Raw genomic sequence first — 19,033 nt, 5'->3', positions numbered from 1 at the left:
GTGTTGGAATGTATTATACGTTTGTTTGGCCTATTGGATTCTCCTATTTAATAATGCTGTGAGCCACCTTTTCTTTTTCCTTTTTTTGGGATAAGATCTGTCTTCCTTTTGCAAGCTTCTGTTGTAGCCTTGGATGCTCATAGAACGATAAGAAAAATCAACAAGGAGAGGGGATAACTTTTTCCCATCACTATTATGATTCGAGTCAAAGAGTGTCAACTAAAGATTACTCTGTAATATCTTAATTTATTCAAATGTAACCCATGAAATATGGATTGAAAATTTAAAAATAAAAAACATAATACATAATGAAAATAGAAATACTGACAAACATAGATGAGTGAAGCAAGTAACTCATGTCTAGTTTACATTTGAAACTCTTGAATTTTGCATTTTTTCTCAACATGACGAATACTCTGACAATCTGTCTCCACTTCATGTTTGAATGAAGTTTGCAAGTTGGCATGTAGTGTTTTATTTATAAATAGAGATCTTAAGCATTTGTACCATGAGATTGGCCCATCAATTAGCTCATCTGAACTGATTTAGTTAGCCCCATCAATTGCAAGGGGCTTTCCTCCAGGACAATACTTATAATAGTTCCTTATATACTGTTTTTGCTGTTGCTCATTAAATAATGACACGTGGATTGAATAGTATAAATACATGTCATCATAAAGACCAAACACCAAACTTTCCTCCAACCATTTCTTTGCTATCAACAATTTCACCAATTGAAGGATTTTATTTTCAGTGAGAGACTTAAAAAATATGGGTCCGTACTTTTGTAATCGATGAGCCAGATCCTCCCTGACAAAACAAATAACATGTAGCACTGAATTATTATTCCTTCAACAAGTAGCTACATAATTATGAAGAAATTGCATAGCGAAAGGCATAATTATGAAGAACGTAGTACAAAGCTAGCAAACCTGCTTGTTGAACGCGAAATTAGACGTGATCCTCTAGACGTGAAAACAAAAGATTCCAGATCATCCCAAACTGAATCAGAGTCAAACAATCCTGAACATTTAACATCCCTTCGTTCAGCCCGCTGCTGCTTCTTAACATTATATGTTGTTGATGGGATCAAACGTGCACAAAAATTATCATCTCCTATATACAAGAGTTGTATATCTGGTATAGATGCTAGAATATTGGATAAATTTCTAATTGAATATAAGCCATCACCAAGACCACCGATCGACCGTAACTCACCACGACAACCCAATCTCAACTGGAAATTAAGATCTCCAATGGAGATCCCATTTGGGTACGAACTCAATACCTCCCTGACCTTTCTAGAAACCCACTCTTGAACTTCAATTAACTTCACGTAAGAGTAAGGTACATGGATCTCTGCATTTTGTGAAGATGTGAGCTCCTCAACAGCTGAGAAGGGGTTTTCATGAGGCACCTTCGAGTTTCTATACCACTCGGGTGGATATTCAAGAGGCACCTGCACCCGCACCTTAAGATACCAATAAGGAGTCTGGCTGAAATATTTTCCAGTAAGATATTTCCCCTTGAGCACTGAAGACCACTGCCACACTATAGTTCCTGCTTTGCAAACATAACCATGAGCCTTTCCTGGATGTGCAAGCAAGACGTTGTCGTTCCTCCTCCACTTGAACCGATACAGTAAGCCAGAGAAGTCGAAGTCTTCATCACCAGATATCAAAAAGAGGTGTCTGCGTGAGGGACTTTGAGAAAGCCAATCTGTTAAGCATTTGTTCTTGTTCTTTCCACCTGTAACAAAGTAGTTAAAGGTAATTATTATTTTAAAAGATAAGATTGAATGAAACATTTCAGTAAGTCCTCATATGGCCAGCATTCTAAGACTGATTTGTTAGCCGCACATCCATCTTAAACCACAAGAACAAAGCTCCATAACAAACAAGGACACTTCCCTCAAAAAAAAAAAAAAGGAACCCACATTCAAGCTACCAAAATAGTCATCTACCTCCATACCGTCAGAGTAAATTTAACATATTTATTTATTCTCTAATTATGAAAGTTAATAACCAGCAAAAACACAATTTTGTCCATCCTAATCATTTGACACATCAGCATATATTTACCCTTTTGTGTCTTTTGTAACAAAATCATATTTAGATAAGAGAAAATAACTATCAAAAGATTGATGTGATTTTGTAACAAAAAGTGCCTTTTAAATAGTTGTATCTAAACAAACTAAATTTTTCAAGAAAGGTCAATGTAATTTGCCCTTTCATCATTTCTCAAAAAACACACGGGTACCTCATAGCCTCTCCAAATATTTCAAGCTCAACCTACAATGTACTTCTTGAACAAACTTGAATTTAAGCAAATATTTTTTGTTAGATAACTCTCCTTGAACCTTTTGACGTGGTAAGGTAGATGTTGGGTTTTGCAAATCCTCAATAATAAGGATGTATGGGAGCATCAAGCAAGGGATAGCGTTGACAAAATGGTACTATGTAATTTTACAGCTATTAACTTGGCTTCTTAGAATCTTGGAATTTTTGGACATATGGGTGTGTTTTCCTACAAAACAGCGTACCTCTGTTTAGATTCAAATTTGAATGGAGTAGTTGGAAAATAGGCACACAATTTACTGTTTTGAACTTCTAAAGTTTACTTAGTTTTATCAATGTGATTGTGTTCTTGAGTCTCAAACCACTTTCTATTCCATTGTCCAAAAAAGTTAATTTTTAAAAGTCAACCTTTATTAGTGTTAAACCAAGAGATTTCTATTTACAGTCATTTTTATTTTTTGTAATAAGTTTTATATATAACTCTTCTACATTGTGTGAAATGGTTATATTTGTGTGTGAAATAGTGTTTATTAATTTATACAAAGAGACTCCAATACATACATACATTAGTGCAGTAGAAAAAGCGGACAGACGGGCACTGGAAGCTAGTATTTAGTATAAAGCAAATACCTTTCAGTTTTCTTTTATTTATTTTTTGCAGATTGAAGTACCTCAATATAAACGTATATAATCCCCTAAAAAAATTATAAACGTATATAATCTTTGTCAAAAACATAAACATATATAATTATAAAGCTCAAATATTTTATTTAAAGCTCATGAATAATTAGTCTATGAAATTAGGTTTGTTGGATATTTATTTTTATTCTATATGTGTCATCATTTTAGTTTTTGGAGTGACATAGTCACCAATTCAATCTGATTTAATATAGTTAAATTCGATTTAATATGATTCAATATGTATACAAATTTAATCTAAACACCGAGTTATCTAATCGAGTCATCTAGTCTGATCCGATTAAGCCATGTGGCTCAACAAGTGACTTGATGGTTCGACCGTCGACTCAGTGACCCAATGCATCTGCCGAGTCGATTACCGAGTCAAGTTTAATATTATGGTCTAAATATCATACCGCTTGACTATGAAGTTGCAGTGAATTGAATAATAATTGTACTAATTTTACTTTTCTTATCTCAACATTATCGTTTATTGTTATTTTTGTGTTTGATTCAAATTTTGAATGAATGCCAACAATCATCAAAGTCTTGTCATAAGGCCAAAAATCTTTTTAAATCTTATAAACTCTTAAGATACAAATCCATTAAAATCGAAACAAAAAAGTTTTGAAAGCCCTACGGAGTAAGTTGTGAAATTCCTACAGTCTTTAAAATCTATTTGACTTTTTTTTCCTAATAAAATAGTCCTTTAAAATCCAAAACCAATACATCTCTTAACTTCTAATAAATAAAGAAAAACAATAGAATTGAAAATGAAGATGGTAATAGCTTTAGTTATAAGGTAAGAAAAATGAACCTGGAATGTGGTGGAGATCAATGCCGGATAAGAAAAATGCTTCTTGTTGGATCATTGAAAATTGAGAAACATCGCCATAAGCGTCAATATTAATAGGGCCCTTAATCCCGTTAGCTCTAAGTACTCCCATAATTGAAGGTGCTACATTCAAAAGGCTAATATCAGAAGGGACGCCACAGCTGTCAAAGTCCCACCATACCGAAACCCTATATTTAAAGTTATCCCAATGAGGTTGCTTTTCAAAATGACTAGGACTCTGGTCTACTTCGGACTTAGCATTGCTTTTCCAAAATGTCCAACAACTACTCCTAACCCAACTAAACAAAGTTGAAGTAAATGGGTTACGACAAACCTCATCAATCTCCAATCTAATTGGAATCTCATGTGTTTTCTCTACTTTTCCGGGTTCAAGATTTGCACTTCTATCCATATTTTTACCCTCATTGTGTAGCTTTTGAGTTGCGGCACCATCATTCTGCTTATTCTTAACAGCAGATGTCATTGATGGGACCAAACGCACCCAAAAATGATCTTCTCCTAAAAACTCGAGTTGTACATGTGGTATAGATACTAGAAAGTTGGAAAACTTTTTTTGTCCATAGAAACGTTTAACCAAAGGCAGATTACACTTTGTCAACTCTGCACGAAGATCTCCCATGGAGATCCCATTTGGGTGCGAACACAATATTTTCATAACTTGCCTAGAAAATGACTTTGAAGCTTGATCTAACTTTATGTTGTCCGCATTTTGTGAAGATGTGTGCAACTCTTGAGCAACTAAGAAGGGGTTTTCAAGAGGCACAATTGAGTTTCCATAGCAGGAATTAGACGGACCATCGGGAGGATAGTTGAAATGTTTTCCTGTAAGGTCTTCCCCCTTGAGCATCGAAGACCACTCCCACATTATAGTTGCTGCATGGAAGAGAGCAACATGAGGCCTTCCTGGATATGCAAGCAAGATATTGTAGTTGCACATTCTTAACCGGTGCAATATACCATTGCTATAGAAGTCTCCATTACCAAATATCAAAAACAGGTGTACGGGTGGAGGATTTGTTGAAATCCAATCATTAAGATCCATAAGAAAATGCTTATAGGTATTACTCTTTCCATCTGCAACAATAATGTAAACATAAAAAATGCTATGCTACATGATGAATGAATGAATTTTGTCAACAACAATAAAGAAAAGAATAAGAGGAAAAGTCACTGACCGGTATTTATTTTTGGTTTGATAAAAGTGGAATCGGTAATGGAGTATAGAGAAATGTTGGTTGAATTAAGAGCCTCTTTATCAACCTCTGAAGAATTAAAATCGCCATATGCACGAATATGAATTGTACCCATAATTCCGTTAGCTCTAACGGCTGCCGTAATCGAAGGTGCTACCTTCGAAAAGCTAACCCCAGAGGGCACGGCACAACTGTCAAGGTGCCACCATACTGAAACCTCGGGAAAAGAAGATGATGAGAACCCACGCACTTGAAACCTAGTAAAAACCTTGCGAGAAAGACATGACGGGAGAAAGGAGAGATTTTTCAGAAAGAGAGTAAACATTGGAGGCTAGGCGGTTACATTACAGTAGAGAGAGAGAGAGAGAGAGAGAGAGAGAGAGAGAGAGAGAGAGAGAAAACCAGATTGAAATCAAGAAGAGATTAGGTTTAACTTCCTTTTATACTTCACTGTGTGTCTGTGGACTTTTTTTTGTGCGCCTACGGTTCGCTGTCTCTTTAAATCGAGTATGCGCGCCATTCTGGTCCTCACCGTACAATCTAAGGGCCTGAGATGTAAGCTTAACCCGTACCCGCTCCAGTTGCGACCCGGTTTGCTGTAAACCCTTAATCCGAGATGGGCTCTGCGCTTGGCCCGTCCTCCCACTTTGCTTTGCTGTTTAACTGTTTAGTGTGTATACTCCCCATGGCTACTGCACCCCCTCCCTGCATATATTTTTAGTAACTCTTATTTTTTTTAAAAAAGCTCATGCATCTATTTCTTTAACTTTATTTCATACATCATGCAATTTTTTATCTAGCAATGTGAAACCAATAGATATTGATTTTTTCTAATTACCACCACATTAATTTCAAGTTACACCCCGGACTAACAAAAATACCCCTACTTCCTTTTCAAAACTTGTGAACTTACTTTACCCACACCTACTTGATTTTTTGTTGTTGAAATTTTTTATTTTTTGAAGAAATTAGACATTTATAGATTTTTAGAAATTTGGCTTGCATGTTAGTTTTATTGACTGTTAGTGATGAATTAAGTTAGAAATTGTAGTTTAAATGTTGTTTAGAGTACAACGTGGTAGTTTATGTCTTAGAAATTGTTAGATTTCTTAGTTGTTTGAAAATTGCACTCTGTGTTTGGTAAAATGTCTCAATGAATTTTTTTTATTTTTTTTTGCATTGTTAATGATGAAATTAGTTAGAATATAGTTCGTTAATGTTGATTATAGTATGTTTGACTGCAATGTGGTAGTTTACGGATTGAAATGATACTGCCAAAATATAAATGTTGTTGAATTGTTAGAAATGACACAATGTCCGTAAGAAAATGTCTCATTGATTTTTTGCTTTTTGAAATGTTGTGCAGATTTGTCTCGAAGGAATATGTCTCAGAGGCCTGAGGAGTGAGGTTAGGGAGGCGTACCTCTACTAGTAGTGCACGGAGGGAAAATGATGCACTACGCCCTCCTTTGGCTGGTGGAGGAGGAGGAGGGGAGGGGGCGGGTGATGATGCTACAGGGGGATCACCGTCACAGACGGGTCCATCCCAAATTAATTTGACATTATTTTCCTGAGATTGAAGACTTTAATAGGGGTATGGGTATTGATTAATATATTTTTTTGGTGAAAGATATAGATTAATAGTTTGATGGTACAAGGTTTCACGAGTGCTTATGATACGAAGGATTTGTTAAAGAAAAAAATTGTGAAGGAAGGAGTATAAAAATCTTACAATAGGGATCATTAATTATTAATCATAGCCATTAATTGATATTAAAATTAAGGGTCGAGATTTGGAATAGAGTTACTCTCGGAGTCAATGGATCTCTTACATAAATAAGACAAATGATAACAAGTGTTTTGTGTGTGAATTGATATCCCCTGTGAGCAGCAGCTGCAAAGACTAATCTTCTGAGTCAGGTTCTACCACAGTTGCTGTTGCTGGAACTGAACTCCAATATTTGGAGCACTTTACACCCCAACTTTTTACAACCACATTAATGGACTCCTGCAACAATTTTTTCACAATTAAATTAACCATTATTAAATTTGGCTGCTATACTTTTCAAGACAAATTTTAAAATTCAAGTTGAGTTTTACACATGGTACATTAAAAAGAAAATACATGGTTGACTTATATAGAAGAGCAAGTTCGTAGCTGTTGCTTTGTGTTTGTTATCTACTGTCAGTGTTGTCAAAATTCCGCCATGGCAGATCGTGGCGTTTTAGCATGGCAGATTAGGGACTGCCACCATAAGCCGTAACATCAATTATATACGCCATGTTTCCGCCATAGGCCACACCATGTTTGTATGGCAGGTTTATGGCTGGCCACCATAATCCACCGTTGATAACACTGTTGTCATTGCTATGTACTATCATCTAAGCAGGATTAGAAACCATGTCCAAACAAGTAAGGATGTTCAAACAAAAATCTGTTGTAGATTGGGCTGTTAATTTATGTAAGTTATTTAGGGTGTGTTTAGATTGAGGGTTGAGGAAGGAAATGGAGGGGAGGACTCACTTTTATTTTTTAAATTACCAACCATGTCAAATGTTTTTTTAAAATAAATTAAGTGTTTTTGAAGTATTATATGATCATTTATCATGTTGTTAGTTCAATTTTCTAAAAATCATTTTATAATGTCCGTAAATTAAAAAAGAAAAGTAAGTCCTCCCCTCCATTCCACTCCTAAACCCTCCATCCAAACACACCCTTAGAGTTTCAATGTCATAAATATGGTTTTTGATATTATTAATTCTTATTTGCTATTTCAAGATTTCATTCTATCTTAGATTATCAAGCTCCAATTTGGGAAAAGAATAACTTGTTAGGGTGTTTGGCCTTGTTATGTCTATAAATAGATGTTGAGTGTAATATTTGAGATGCTTTTGATTAATAAATAATGTTTGCATCATTCAGAGTATCTGGAATATGAGTAGTAGGCACACTTTTCCCAAAAGGAGGATGAATAACCCAAGAAAATGCCCTTCTTACAGTTGCAATGCAATCTTACGGAATAAAAGGTCTAAGAAAGGGATAGCATCCAAACCCTACCATTTTGAGGAACTTGTAGTCAGGAAGTTGATTAAACAGTTTATTGTAGAATGAGTTAAGTTGCAAAACCGTGGTTGGCAATGACATTCTGTTTATGAGGAGCTGTGAGAACTGAGAAAGGCATGAAATGATTCCAATAAGTGACTAATGACTATGTGAGGTCAGAAATCAGTAAGACGTCTAATTAAGGATTTGTAGTAAGACGTCTAATTAAGGTTTCGTCCAAGGGGCAGAGAAGACCAAAACTGACTTTGGTCAGTTTGTGGCCATTATGCTTATGTGTGCAGTTTTCTATTATGTGTTGACAGTTATATGTGCAGTTCTTATTATGTGTGTCTTATGAATTGAAATAAATAGGGAAGCTGTGGCAAAGGGAGGGCCATTCTGTTATTTGGATAAGATTGGTAGAGAGAAACCAAGCTATCGAATTCTTGGAAGGGAGAGACGCAAGACTTGGAATTTCTCGAGGAATCAACTTAACCGTGCTTTGTTCTATTGTTCATGTACTGTTTTGTCTTTTGTTTATATCAGTTTCTGCATATATATTTTATATGTATTTGTATCTTTGATTGAGAATTCCTTCTCCAGAGATTATATCAATAATATTCTACTCATGATTCACTACACTTGTACCAGTTTCTTTCAAAACGGTTGAATTTGAAAGTGGGTGTGTGGTAGTGAATGGCCCAATAGTTTTGGAGAGTAGAAATAAGGGTGTAGCAGGAAAACAAGAAGAATTAGTTAGCAAATCACGTACAAGTGCTGCTGGATGTTCGAGGAGAAAAAATATTGGAATTTGTTTTGCAGACGCTAACAGGTCATCTCTATTTGAAAGGGCTTTGTCCTATGAGGGTAGTTCCAAGGACTAGTTTTGGTGGTAATTTATATTTTCTGGTTCAATTATTGTAGCTAGTCATTGCTCTAATATAACTACTGCTGCATAGTTCAGCAGACTTGTTAAATATCTAGTCGACATTAATATATCTGGTTGTTTCATAATTTTTCGAGTAAAAAAAACTATGGTGTCGCCTGCTTAATGGACTCGGGTCGGATCCGAGCGGAGCTAGATTTGGCTTTAGGCCAGTCCAAAACAACTTAAAACTGAAGTAACTAAATGCTACCATGAAAGGTATAATCATTAGGATAGTACAAACAATGAGTTCATTAAACTAAACTTACCAAAATCTTTGCATCGAGCGTTCTCCTTTCCCAAAAGTAGTTGTGGAGAATAACCTTACCGACTTGACTACGCATTGTGGTTTGAGCCAGTTGAATGACATCATCATAAAGGGTAGTCTCAACCTCATAAGAAGCAAGTACAGGATCCACAATCTGCACTAAAAACACACAATTATAAAAACAGTTTTTTCATTTACATTGTTTCCAATTTTCCACTTCAAAAAAATAAAAAAAGGACACACCTCAAAAAAAAGCAAACCTTCAACGTATATGGGGACATTATCCTTAGTGGTAGCAAGGTGAGCAGGAATCTCGATACTTTGATTTTTTATTATCGAATGAACGTAAGCAATTCTATCAACAAGAGGGATCAAATAATGGATTCCGGGTGGAAGAGTCTTGACATACTTTCCGTATCGCTCAATAATGTACACTTTCGAAAAATCTACAAACACAACCCCCCAATTGAACGGAGGAGTAATTTCACGATCCCTAATAAAAAATTCAATCCAATTAAATTAATAAAAACAAAATAACGAATTCAATTTCATAATTCCTTATTAATGAGAATGAAATTGACCTGGCTCGACAGCTGTGAAGAAATCGAACGGAGGACGACGCCGCCGCCAAGGATTGGGTGATGGAACCAAGTGCGATTCTCGCTGAATTGGATTTCAAAATGTTGGCCATTTTCGCGAAAAGGAAGAGAGTAGATTTATGATATGATATTGTTTGGTTTGAAAGAAAGAGAAGAGAATGTGTTTAATTCTTCTACTACCTTTTGTTATTTTAATTCTTCACCACAGGAGGAATCCATGGTACTACTACTACAGTGGAGTCAGAGATGCGCTTCATGAGGCTGGATTTGTTGTCCTTAATAATTCCAGGTTATTATTGCTCTGAGATTCTATTCTTCAATTTTATTTAAGCTAAAGTGCAACTTTGGCCCCCCTATCTTTTAAAAAGTTGCGATTTTGGCCCCCTAAGTTTGAAAACTACAATTTTGGTCCCCTATGTTTTAGCCCCTTTGCATATTTGGTCAATTTTGACCATGTCAACGCATACGTGGCTAAAACATAGGGGACCAAAATTGTAGTTTTCAAACTTAGGGGGCCAAAATCGCAACTTTTTGAAAGATAGGGGGCCAAAGTTGCACTTTAGCCTTTTATTTATTTCCATTTTAATCCTTTTTTGTTTTGTTTTTATTAATTTTTAAGTTAAATTAAATAAGCTTTTAGTTCAATAATTATCTCCAATTTTAGTAGGGGTGTAATGGATTGGATAAAAGTATTAAAATTTTAAAAGACCAAGGTTGTGTTTGGTAACACGAATAAGCTAGCTTATAGCTTATTGTATTAGCTTATAAGCTGTTTTGATTGGACGAGACATATTTGGTAAAAAGACAACACCGTTTGTGCATATCCATTAAACTCTGTAATATGTAGAACAAAAAAGTGGATACAAAAAATAAATAAAAAATGTAAATTTTATACGGATTAAAAATGCCACTCATTTTGTGGTTGGAAATCTCTTCTTTTTTTTTTTTATGCTCTAACTTGGAATTGACTATACTACGACGCTTAATTAGATAGAGACATAACAAACTCTACACTCACACAATAGCTGCCGTACACTGTAGTTCTCCAATAGTAACTTCCCACACTGGAGTTTCTTAATTCTCACTTTTCACAGTTTCACATAACTCCTATTTTGTATATATACTCTCCTTTGAAGTAAAAGAATCATTTCTTGTTTGCTTAAGATTTGACATAATAGAGAAGCCTGAAGCCTCTTCAAAAAGAATAATAGTGAAGCCTGAAATTTTTATTTAAATCTTCTCTTTCTTTCCATGTTGTCAATTGGCTTCTCAGGTCAACATTTTCAATCGATTGGCAACTTTTTGTAACGATTCAACTTTCTCACACACATCCAACAACAATTTTCTTACTCAAATTTCCCCTCTACTTTTGAAACATACATACATTGGTAAGTAGTTACACATAAATGTAACTTTTCTTTGGTTTTTTTTTTTTTTTTATATAGGAATGAAAGTGAGGTTATCAAGGATATTGTTGAAAATGTAACACGTTTGCTTGACAAGATGGATTTGTTCATTGCTGATAATCGTGGGTGTCGATTCTCGAGTGCAAGATATGATTGAACTTCTAGACACTCAACAATCAAACAAGGTTCTTCTGCTAGGGATGTGGGGGATGGGTGGAATCGGGAAAACCACCATTGCAAAAGGCATTTACAATATAATTGGGCGCAATTTTGATGGTAGGAGCTTCCTTGCAAATATTAGGGAGGTTTGGGAGCAAGTTGGTGGACAAGTGTCTTTACAAGAACGACTTATGTATGATATTTTCAAAGAAACCACAACCAAGATACAAAGCATTCAATCCGGAATATCTATATTGAAGGAAAGACTCTGCCATAAAAGAGTATTTCTTGTGCTTGATGATGTAAATAAATTGGACCAACTAAATGCTTTGTGTGGAAGTTGTAAATGGTTTGCTCCAGGGAGTAGAATAATCATCACAACTAGAGATAAGCATATACTTAGAGGGGATAGAGTTGACAAAATATACAAAATGAAAGAAATGGATGAAATTGAATCTCTTGAGCTTTTTAGTTGGCATGCGTTCCAGCAAAAAAGTCTTAGAGAAGATTTTTCTAAAATTTCCATAAATGTGGTAAAGTATTCTGGGGGATTGCCGCTAGCTCTTGAAGTCCTTGGGTCCTATTTATTTGATAGGGAGGTATTAGAGTGGATTTCTGTATTGGAGAAACTCAAAATAATTCCCAATGATCAAGTACATAAGAAGTTAAAAATAAGCTATGATGGTTTAAATGATGATACAGAGAAATCAATATTCCTTGACATAGCTTGTTTCTTTATTGGGATGGACCGAAATGATGTTATTCATATATTAAATGGTTGTGGACTTTTCGCAGAAATTGGAATAAGTGTCCTTATTGAGCGAAGCCTGGTAACTGTTGATGATAAGAACAAGCTTGGCATGCACGATTTGCTGCGAGACATGGGAAGAGAAATTATTCGTGAGAAATCACCAAAGGAGCCTGAGGAACGTAGTAGGTTGTGGTTTCATGAGGATGTGCTCGATGTATTGTCAGAACACACTGTAAGAACTTCATATACTTTGTTTTAAATTCTGGATTTTAAATATTTGCTTTTGGTTAAAATAAGAAAATCTGGATTTAAAATATCTCAAACGTATAAAGCGAAAACATTTGAGTTAGTATTCAACATTCATTGTGCTCTTGTTAGCCCAAAAGCTTTGAATATTTGTTTGGTTGTGAATCATTTTGTGCTTCATGGCCCCTAGTAACAAATGATTGGTTTCATTACAAGTTTTATATCTGCATTATATCTTTTAGTTTTGCACATATGATTGTGCTTCCTGGATCTATATATAGGATGACTTTTGCTCCTTTATATTCACAGGGAACAAAAGCTGTTGAGGGACTGACTTTGCACAACGATTTAGTACCAAAACATTTGAGAACATGAAGAAACTCAGATTGCTGCAACTCTCTGGTGTACAGCTTGATGGAGATTTTAAATATCTTTCAAGAAAATTGAGATGGCTACACTGGAATGGATTTCCTTTACCATGCATACCAGCAAACTTCTGCCAAAGAAATTTAGTTTCCATTGAGTTGGAAAACAGCAATGTCAAACTTGTGTGGAAAGAGATGCAGGTATTAATTTGGAGTTTAATTTTTCATATTTTATGAGTTGTTTTCACTTTTCATATTCATGAATGAATTTTAAGTTGAGTGTTGCGTCCAAAGCACGCTACAGTTAAGAGCAAGTGCATGCTGTTTGCAATAGTTATAGAAGGGATTATAGTCTAAAGGCTTATAGCACTATCTTCTTATGCTTTATCGGTAACTTCTTTATAACATTTCTCTTTTTACAGAGGATGGAAAAGCTGAAAATTCTCAATCTTAGTCATTCTCATTACCTGACACAAACTCCTGACTTTTCAAACTTGCCTAATCTTGAAAAGCTTATACTCAAAGATTGTCCAGGGCTGACCGAGGTTTCCCATAGCATTGGACATCTCAATAAAGTTCTTCTGATAAATTTGAAAGACTGTATTAACCTCTGTAACCTTCCAAGAAACATCTATACATTGAAATCTCTGAAGACTCTCATTCTATCTGGATGTTTAATGATTGACAAGTTGGAAGAGGACATAGAACAGATGGAATCTTTAACCACTCTTATTGCAAATAACACCGCTATAACAAGAGTGCCATTTTCTGTAGTAAGGTCAAAAAGTATTGGATACATTTCTCTGTGTGGATATGAAGGATTCTCCCGTGACGTGTTCCCTTCTATCATTTGGTCTTGGATGGCACCAACAAATAATCTCTCACCCGCTTTTCAAACAACTACTGTGATGTCATCCCTTGTTTCTTTAGATGTAACAGGTCGCATTTCCCTTGATCTATCATCTATTTCCAAATTCCTTCCAAAGCTTCAAAGTCTTTGGCTGGAGTGTGGATCAGAACTTCAACTATCACATGATGCAACAAAAATCTTGAATGCTTTGAATGCTACAAGTTCTAAGGAATTGGAATCAACTGCAACTACATCACAAGAATCAGATGTGAAGACTTTTTCATTAATTGAATGTCGCAGTCAAGTGCAAGTTTCAACAACAAAAAATTCCATGAAATCTCTTTTATTTCAAATGGGAATGAATTCCCTAATCACCAATTTTCTGAAAGAGAGGATCTTACAGGTTTCACTCTCTCTATCTCCCTTGCATGTGTCCAATTGTATACTTTTTATATAGACAATATTAGAAGAGATAACTTCTTATAAAACCAGGAAAGCATTTCAATGTCTTAAAGTTTTGGTAGTTGTATACTTTTTTTAATATATAGGTTATATATGATATCTTTCTTGTGAGACTTGAACTATTAAAGAAATACATGCAAGTTTTTGCATTTTTTTTGCTGCTAAAGGTATAAAATATCTAACAATTAAAAATAATGGAGCCCTAAACATATTGTTTATCTTCCATCAACATATAGATATTTACATTTGTTTCAGAATTATTGTCTTTAAATTTTTTTTTTGAAGATATATCCTTTTATTTTGCATACTTTGTCATGACAGTTTTTATAATCTTTGTTTGTCGTCAAAAGGTCACCTTTGTTTGTCGTTATCATAATATAACAATGGATGAATTGGATTTGATTTGATTAATGAATTTTTAGTGAATTGTCAATGGATTAATGAACCATTTTGATCCATCCATTTTGCGACTCCTACTTGAGAACAAGAAATCCATGAATCTTAGTTTTTATGTCGTTAGCAGGTAGAGTTGTGATGATTTGGTTCCTGATATGACTTATAATAGAATATGATGTCATTTGATTCATGTAACTGAGCCGACCTACTAGGATAAGGCTTAGATGTAGAGTTGTGAAATCATCTGTTTCAATTTTGTTTTATGAAAAATAGTTGCAATTGTGCACAACTTAGTGAGTGGGAAAATTTGTTTGGTTTCACGATATTAGTATCAAGAGTAGTGCTTCAATTTGTGGGGAATTTATTAGTCTCGCTCTCATCGTTTCATTTCGAATCCATTCCAAGATACATTAATATCACTTTTAAGAGATGATGTGTTGGAAAGAGAGAATCTTGGCAGCTCAACACAACTAAAATATCTAATGGAAATCAGATATTTTGGTTATGGTATGTTGAAGCTGCATTCTCTGTTTTAAGAACGAAGCAAATATTTCTATGTGTAACTTGTAATATTTTCAGCAATGACTTTTCCCCCTGTAAAATATCATTACTTCAAAAAAAAAAAAAAAATCAAGGTAGTCAAAAGATCATAATTTTTATTAATAATTTCTTTTCAGGGGAATTTTTATTAATAAAAATATTAATTGTCTTATGAGGAATGTGATAAATTTAATTTTTGAATAAATGATTGTGGTATTAATATATTGTTAAATCAAATATTTTTACTTTTTACAGAATTTGACTGTCGATGGGTGTGGTAGTTTTTTGCTCCCCGGTGATAATTACCCAAATTGGTTAACTTTCAACTCCAAAGGTTATTCTATAATTTGTGTAGTCCCTCAAGTGGAAGGCCATAACTTGAAGACAATAATGTGCATTGTCTATTCATCAAGCCCAGATGGCATAACATCAGTTGGCCTTAAAAATGTGTTGGTGATAAATCACACAAAGACCACCATTCAACTCTATAAGAGAGAGGCGTTATCCTCCTTAGAAAATGAGGAGTGGCAGAGAGTGATATCAAATATGCAACCTGGTGACAAAGTCGAGATTGTTGTCGTTTTTGGGAACGGTTTCATTGTGATGAAGACAGCAGTTTATCTCATATATGATGAACCAGTCGGCAAAATATTGGAGCAATGTCATACACCAGATAAGAATGTTCTTGTAGATAGCGGTGATAAAAATGAATGTGCTGCCAAGAGGATCTCTCGCCAAGTAGAGCCTACAGATGATTTTGAACAAAAACAGAAAAGAAGAAAACTTGACTGAATATGGAAGGTAAAATTTTATTGAGTTAATCACCAATTTGGTCCTACAGTTGTTCAGTGCTGTTAGGTTAATCCCCGGAATAAGAAAATTTCAAAGGATAAACTTTATAGACTAAAAGACACTCTATCATTTTCGGAGAGCTTCTCTGAATTTTCCATATTTCAACAATTTCAAAGATCATTTTGGGGGTTTGTGCATTTAATTCTCATCGTCTCTGTAAACCTTGTATAGGTGTTGCTAGTTGTGGCTGATTGGTGAATTATAGTCTCTGACAGTGGATTGCATAATTTATGCTTACATTGGTGCCAGGGAAAGTCAAGTTGACCTGGACCTTGGTTTCACAGAAATCCAACTTGAGCTACATTGGTAAGCTCGGATCCTAATGCTTTAATGGGAGGTAAGATAAGGAAACTGATCAACAAATTTAGTAGTATACTTCAACAGAAAGTTATCAGGTGGAAATCAGTCATTAAAATGCAGCCAATCTTGGAAATTTCAGTATGCTTCAAAAAGAATTCAGTGTATGTCTGCCTTCATATAGATTTTATTATGCGAAGTTTTTGGTTTTCCTCGTACAGTGGTTTACTAAGCCATTCAATCTTTATTTTCTTTCAGGTCTCGAAACCAATAAACATAAACTGAGAGAGACTTCTAATGGACATAGGAATCGAATGAAGAAAAGTAGAGAAATATGCAAATGTTTGGTTTAAGTGGATATTGTTATTCAAGAGCAATGTGAACTTCATGCCAAGACAGGGTGAGCAAGGGAGTGAATATGTATATTTTCTAGTCGAGGAAAGTCAACTTGAATATCTACATGAGCCCCGTTTGAATGATCCTTCAATTGCTTCAACAAGTGAATGTGACGTTTCATCTCCCCTCTTAAGTTTGTCATCTGCAAAGAAACTTATAATTTGGTTCCAAGGAAAGCCTTACACAAATGACCAAGAGAGCCTCCTAGGTGTGATCTTTATAATGTAAACAAAGTACAAAAAATGTAAAAATATATTTCTGAGTTATCGAAATTGATGCTATTCCTATGACCAACATGTTAACAAAAGTGTTGAATTAAGGCCAAGTAATTAAAAAAACTATAAGATCTTAATATATAGCTGACAGCATTTAAAAATGTTTCAAATTCCTTTTTTATAACACTATAAAGAAGTTCTAATTTACATTTTCAAAAAGTTAAAAAAATAGTTTAATTTTTGTAACATGGAAATAATGTTGTTAGTGAAGAAGTAAATAATAGTAGTATTTTAGTGCTTTGGTTTTTTTTTTTTTTTAGTTGATGGATATTATCGAGATGATTAGATCTTGGCAATTGGCTTGGAGAAACAAAATTGGGGGTTTCAAGTTAGTGTTTGTATTATATATTGAAGTTATATTTAAGTCTCACATTATGATCTGCTAGCTTTGAAGAGTGAGATCCAAATTTGTTTAATATGGTATCAAAAGATTTTGTAAGCATGCTGTGAGAATTGAACCGTCCACATTAGGCGTGTTGGATGGATATTGAAGTTTTACTTTTCACATTGCCGAGGTTTATGGACAACGCAATGGAATATGTGTTTGAAGACTCTCATTATAAGCTAATTTTTAGGAGTGAGATACAAGTCATTCAGTGTTTTATGTATTGATTTGAATTAACATGCAGGATGATTTGTCTAGTTTTTGTGATTTCTTATGTTGAAGATGCAACAATATCCGGTTGTTATGTGTTTTTCTTGTTTGAGTTTGTTACATAGTAATTACATCTCTTAGAGTGGATAAATGGTTTTTTTTTTTTTAGAGAAAGTGGAAAAATGGATTGATACTTCATCTAGTCTTTTTTTTTTTTTGACGTTAAAGACAATTTCATTAATGAAAGTCTGGCAATAAATCAAATGCCGAGACTGCAGAAATACAAGGCGGAGTTTCTTCAACCCATATGCAATCTAAATTCTTAAGAGCATATTTTGCTAAATAATGAGCACATTGGTTGGCTTCACGCCTAACATGCGAAACTAATAAAGCAAAAAAAATAAGCAAAATTAATAAACTTTACATTTATCTAGAATTTTAATAAAGTAATTTTCATTAAAAAAATAAGTGTATATATTTTTTTTTTGAAGAAATAAGTGTATATATTTGAAAGTGTCTTTCGTGAGGGAAAAAAAAAATATTCAATGAGAATAAAGAGTAATTGGAAATTAATTTTCTTGGTAAAAAAAAAAGTTGGAAATTAAATTTTATATTAATTGAAAAGTATTTGACATTAATAATTGCAACCAGAGTAGTTAAATTTATTTATATCTATGACCACTAAATTTAATTATACTCCCACAAATAATAAATTTCTTAAATTTTTCAACCAATAATTTTTTGACAGATGGATGATTTTATTTTTGAACGAAATGACAAATGGAAAATTTGTTTGTTAATTTATAAATAAATAAAAATTCATATTTTTCTTATCTCACAAGTCTCAACTCTCCCTTCACCTTCATAGCTACCTTCAAGAATCAAACTTTGATTCCAATTCTCAATTTCAACCAAACAATCTTCCCCTCATTTCCAATTCTGAGCGACCATGAATTTCAAGAACAAAGAAGAATTCTGGATATTTTACATGAACCATCATTCAAACCCATCAACAAGAAAATGGCACTTCATAGGAACACTTTTCAGCATTATCTTCTTACTCTTTTCAATATTCTTCACTTGGTGGTTCTTGTTTCTTGTTCCTTTGTCTTTTTATGGATTTGCTTTGTATAGTCATTTGTTCATTGAAGAGAATTTTCCTGTGACTATTGGATATCCATTTTGGTCTCTCTATTGTGATTTGAAGTTGTTTTGGTTTATGGTTAGTGGGAAAATGGATAGAGAGATTAAAAGACTTGGGAAGAGACCTGTGTTGCAATTCTTATGATTTTTTATGTAAGTTTTCTATAACTTTATCTTCAATATTTGTTGAGTGATTTTGGTAAGACCATGAAAAGAAATTTACTATTCTATAAAAGAAATTTGAAGAATAGAGTTTTATTATTCCATAATTTCCTTGGACACAGTATTTATCTTATTATGCTTATTGGAAACATGTATATCTAGTTGAATAAAACAATCAACAGAGTTGCTACATTGTCATTTGGTCATCTATAGTGGTTTTGTTGATTTTAATATTTATTAAGGTTATTGTCAAAAAAATATTTATTATGGTTAATAAGA

The 19,033-nt window shown here is 34.0% G+C and overlaps 3 protein-coding genes and 1 pseudogene across 7 annotated transcripts; 2 read left to right on the top strand and 2 right to left on the bottom strand.

The window, feature by feature from the left end:
- Positions 1-213: 213 nt before the first annotated feature.
- Positions 214-5,438, bottom strand: LOC146926300 (uncharacterized). Of its 2 annotated transcripts, none has more exons than XM_085758721.1 (4): positions 5,007-5,438; positions 3,793-4,905; positions 933-1,749; positions 214-810 (listed from the first exon to the last, which is right to left on the bottom strand). In XM_085758721.1, exons 1-4 carry the CDS (start codon positions 5,347-5,349, stop codon positions 546-548), a joined length of 2,538 nt encoding a protein of 845 aa, XP_085614847.1. In that variant the 5' UTR covers positions 5,350-5,438; the 3' UTR covers positions 214-545. The 2 variants fall into 2 exon arrangements, with proteins under 2 accessions (XP_085614847.1, XP_085614848.1); XM_085758722.1 differs by having other exon boundaries at positions 3,793-4,704.
- Positions 5,439-6,750: 1,312 nt separating this feature from the next.
- Positions 6,751-10,162, bottom strand: LOC146926299 (uncharacterized). Of its 3 annotated transcripts, none has more exons than XM_085758725.1 (4): positions 9,842-10,162; positions 9,504-9,753; positions 9,262-9,414; positions 6,751-7,032 (listed from the first exon to the last, which is right to left on the bottom strand). In XM_085758725.1, exons 1-4 carry the CDS (start codon positions 9,949-9,951, stop codon positions 6,928-6,930), a joined length of 618 nt encoding a protein of 205 aa, XP_085614851.1. In that variant the 5' UTR covers positions 9,952-10,162; the 3' UTR covers positions 6,751-6,927. The 3 variants fall into 3 exon arrangements, with proteins under 3 accessions (XP_085614851.1, XP_085614853.1, XP_085614852.1); XM_085758727.1 differs by having other exon boundaries at positions 9,262-9,419; positions 9,842-10,139; XM_085758726.1 differs by having other exon boundaries at positions 9,262-9,419; positions 9,521-9,753; positions 9,842-10,137.
- Positions 10,163-11,375: 1,213 nt separating this feature from the next.
- LOC146926298 (disease resistance protein RUN1-like) lies at positions 11,376-16,863 on the top strand (annotated as a pseudogene). The gene is made up of 5 exons (XR_015034099.1): positions 11,376-12,407; positions 12,731-12,987; positions 13,209-14,039; positions 15,290-16,347; positions 16,442-16,863. The product of XR_015034099.1 is annotated as a disease resistance protein RUN1-like (transcript).
- Positions 16,864-18,303: 1,440 nt separating this feature from the next.
- Positions 18,304-18,944, top strand: LOC146926297 (uncharacterized). Its single transcript, XM_085758720.1, has one exon. The coding sequence runs from the start codon at positions 18,399-18,401 to the stop codon at positions 18,735-18,737; it is 339 nt and encodes a 112-aa protein (XP_085614846.1). The 5' UTR covers positions 18,304-18,398; the 3' UTR covers positions 18,738-18,944.
- The last annotated feature ends 89 nt before the right edge of the window (positions 18,945-19,033 follow it).

This window comes from Medicago sativa, chromosome 4 (genome assembly GCF_051527215.1).
Source record: "Medicago sativa cultivar Bolivia chromosome 4, Bolivia_mono, whole genome shotgun sequence".
Lineage (NCBI taxonomy): Eukaryota > Viridiplantae > Streptophyta > Magnoliopsida > Fabales > Fabaceae > Medicago > Medicago sativa.
This window is presented reverse-complemented; position numbering and strand designations above follow the sequence as displayed.

What these genes read in the sequence shown, in the direction of transcription:
- LOC146926300 (XM_085758721.1), bottom strand. Translation starts at nt 5,349, where the DNA reads ATGTTTACTCTCTTTCTGAAAAATCTCTCCTTTCTCCCGTCATGTCTT. An exon ending in TGATCTCCACCACATTCCAG is followed by an intron (nt 1,750 to 3,792) that starts GTTCATTTTTCT and finishes ACTTTGTTACAG; the next exon opens with GTGGAAAGAACAAGAACAAA. An exon ending in ATTTCGCGTTCAACAAGCAG is followed by an intron (nt 811 to 932) that starts GTTTGCTAGCTT and finishes TTGTTTTGTCAG; the next exon opens with GGAGGATCTGGCTCATCGAT.
- LOC146926299 (XM_085758725.1), bottom strand. Translation starts at nt 9,951, where the DNA reads ATGGCCAACATTTTGAAATCCAATTCAGCGAGAATCGCACTTGGTTCC. An exon ending in AAGGTTTGCTTTTTTTTGAG is followed by an intron (nt 9,415 to 9,503) that starts GTGTGTCCTTTT and finishes TTTTTAGTGCAG; the next exon opens with ATTGTGGATCCTGTACTTGC. An exon ending in CGCTCGATGCAAAGATTTTG is followed by an intron (nt 7,033 to 9,261) that starts GTAAGTTTAGTT and finishes AAATTGTTGCAG; the next exon opens with GAGTCCATTAATGTGGTTGT.
- LOC146926297 (XM_085758720.1), top strand. Translation starts at nt 18,399, where the DNA reads ATGAATTTCAAGAACAAAGAAGAATTCTGGATATTTTACATGAACCAT.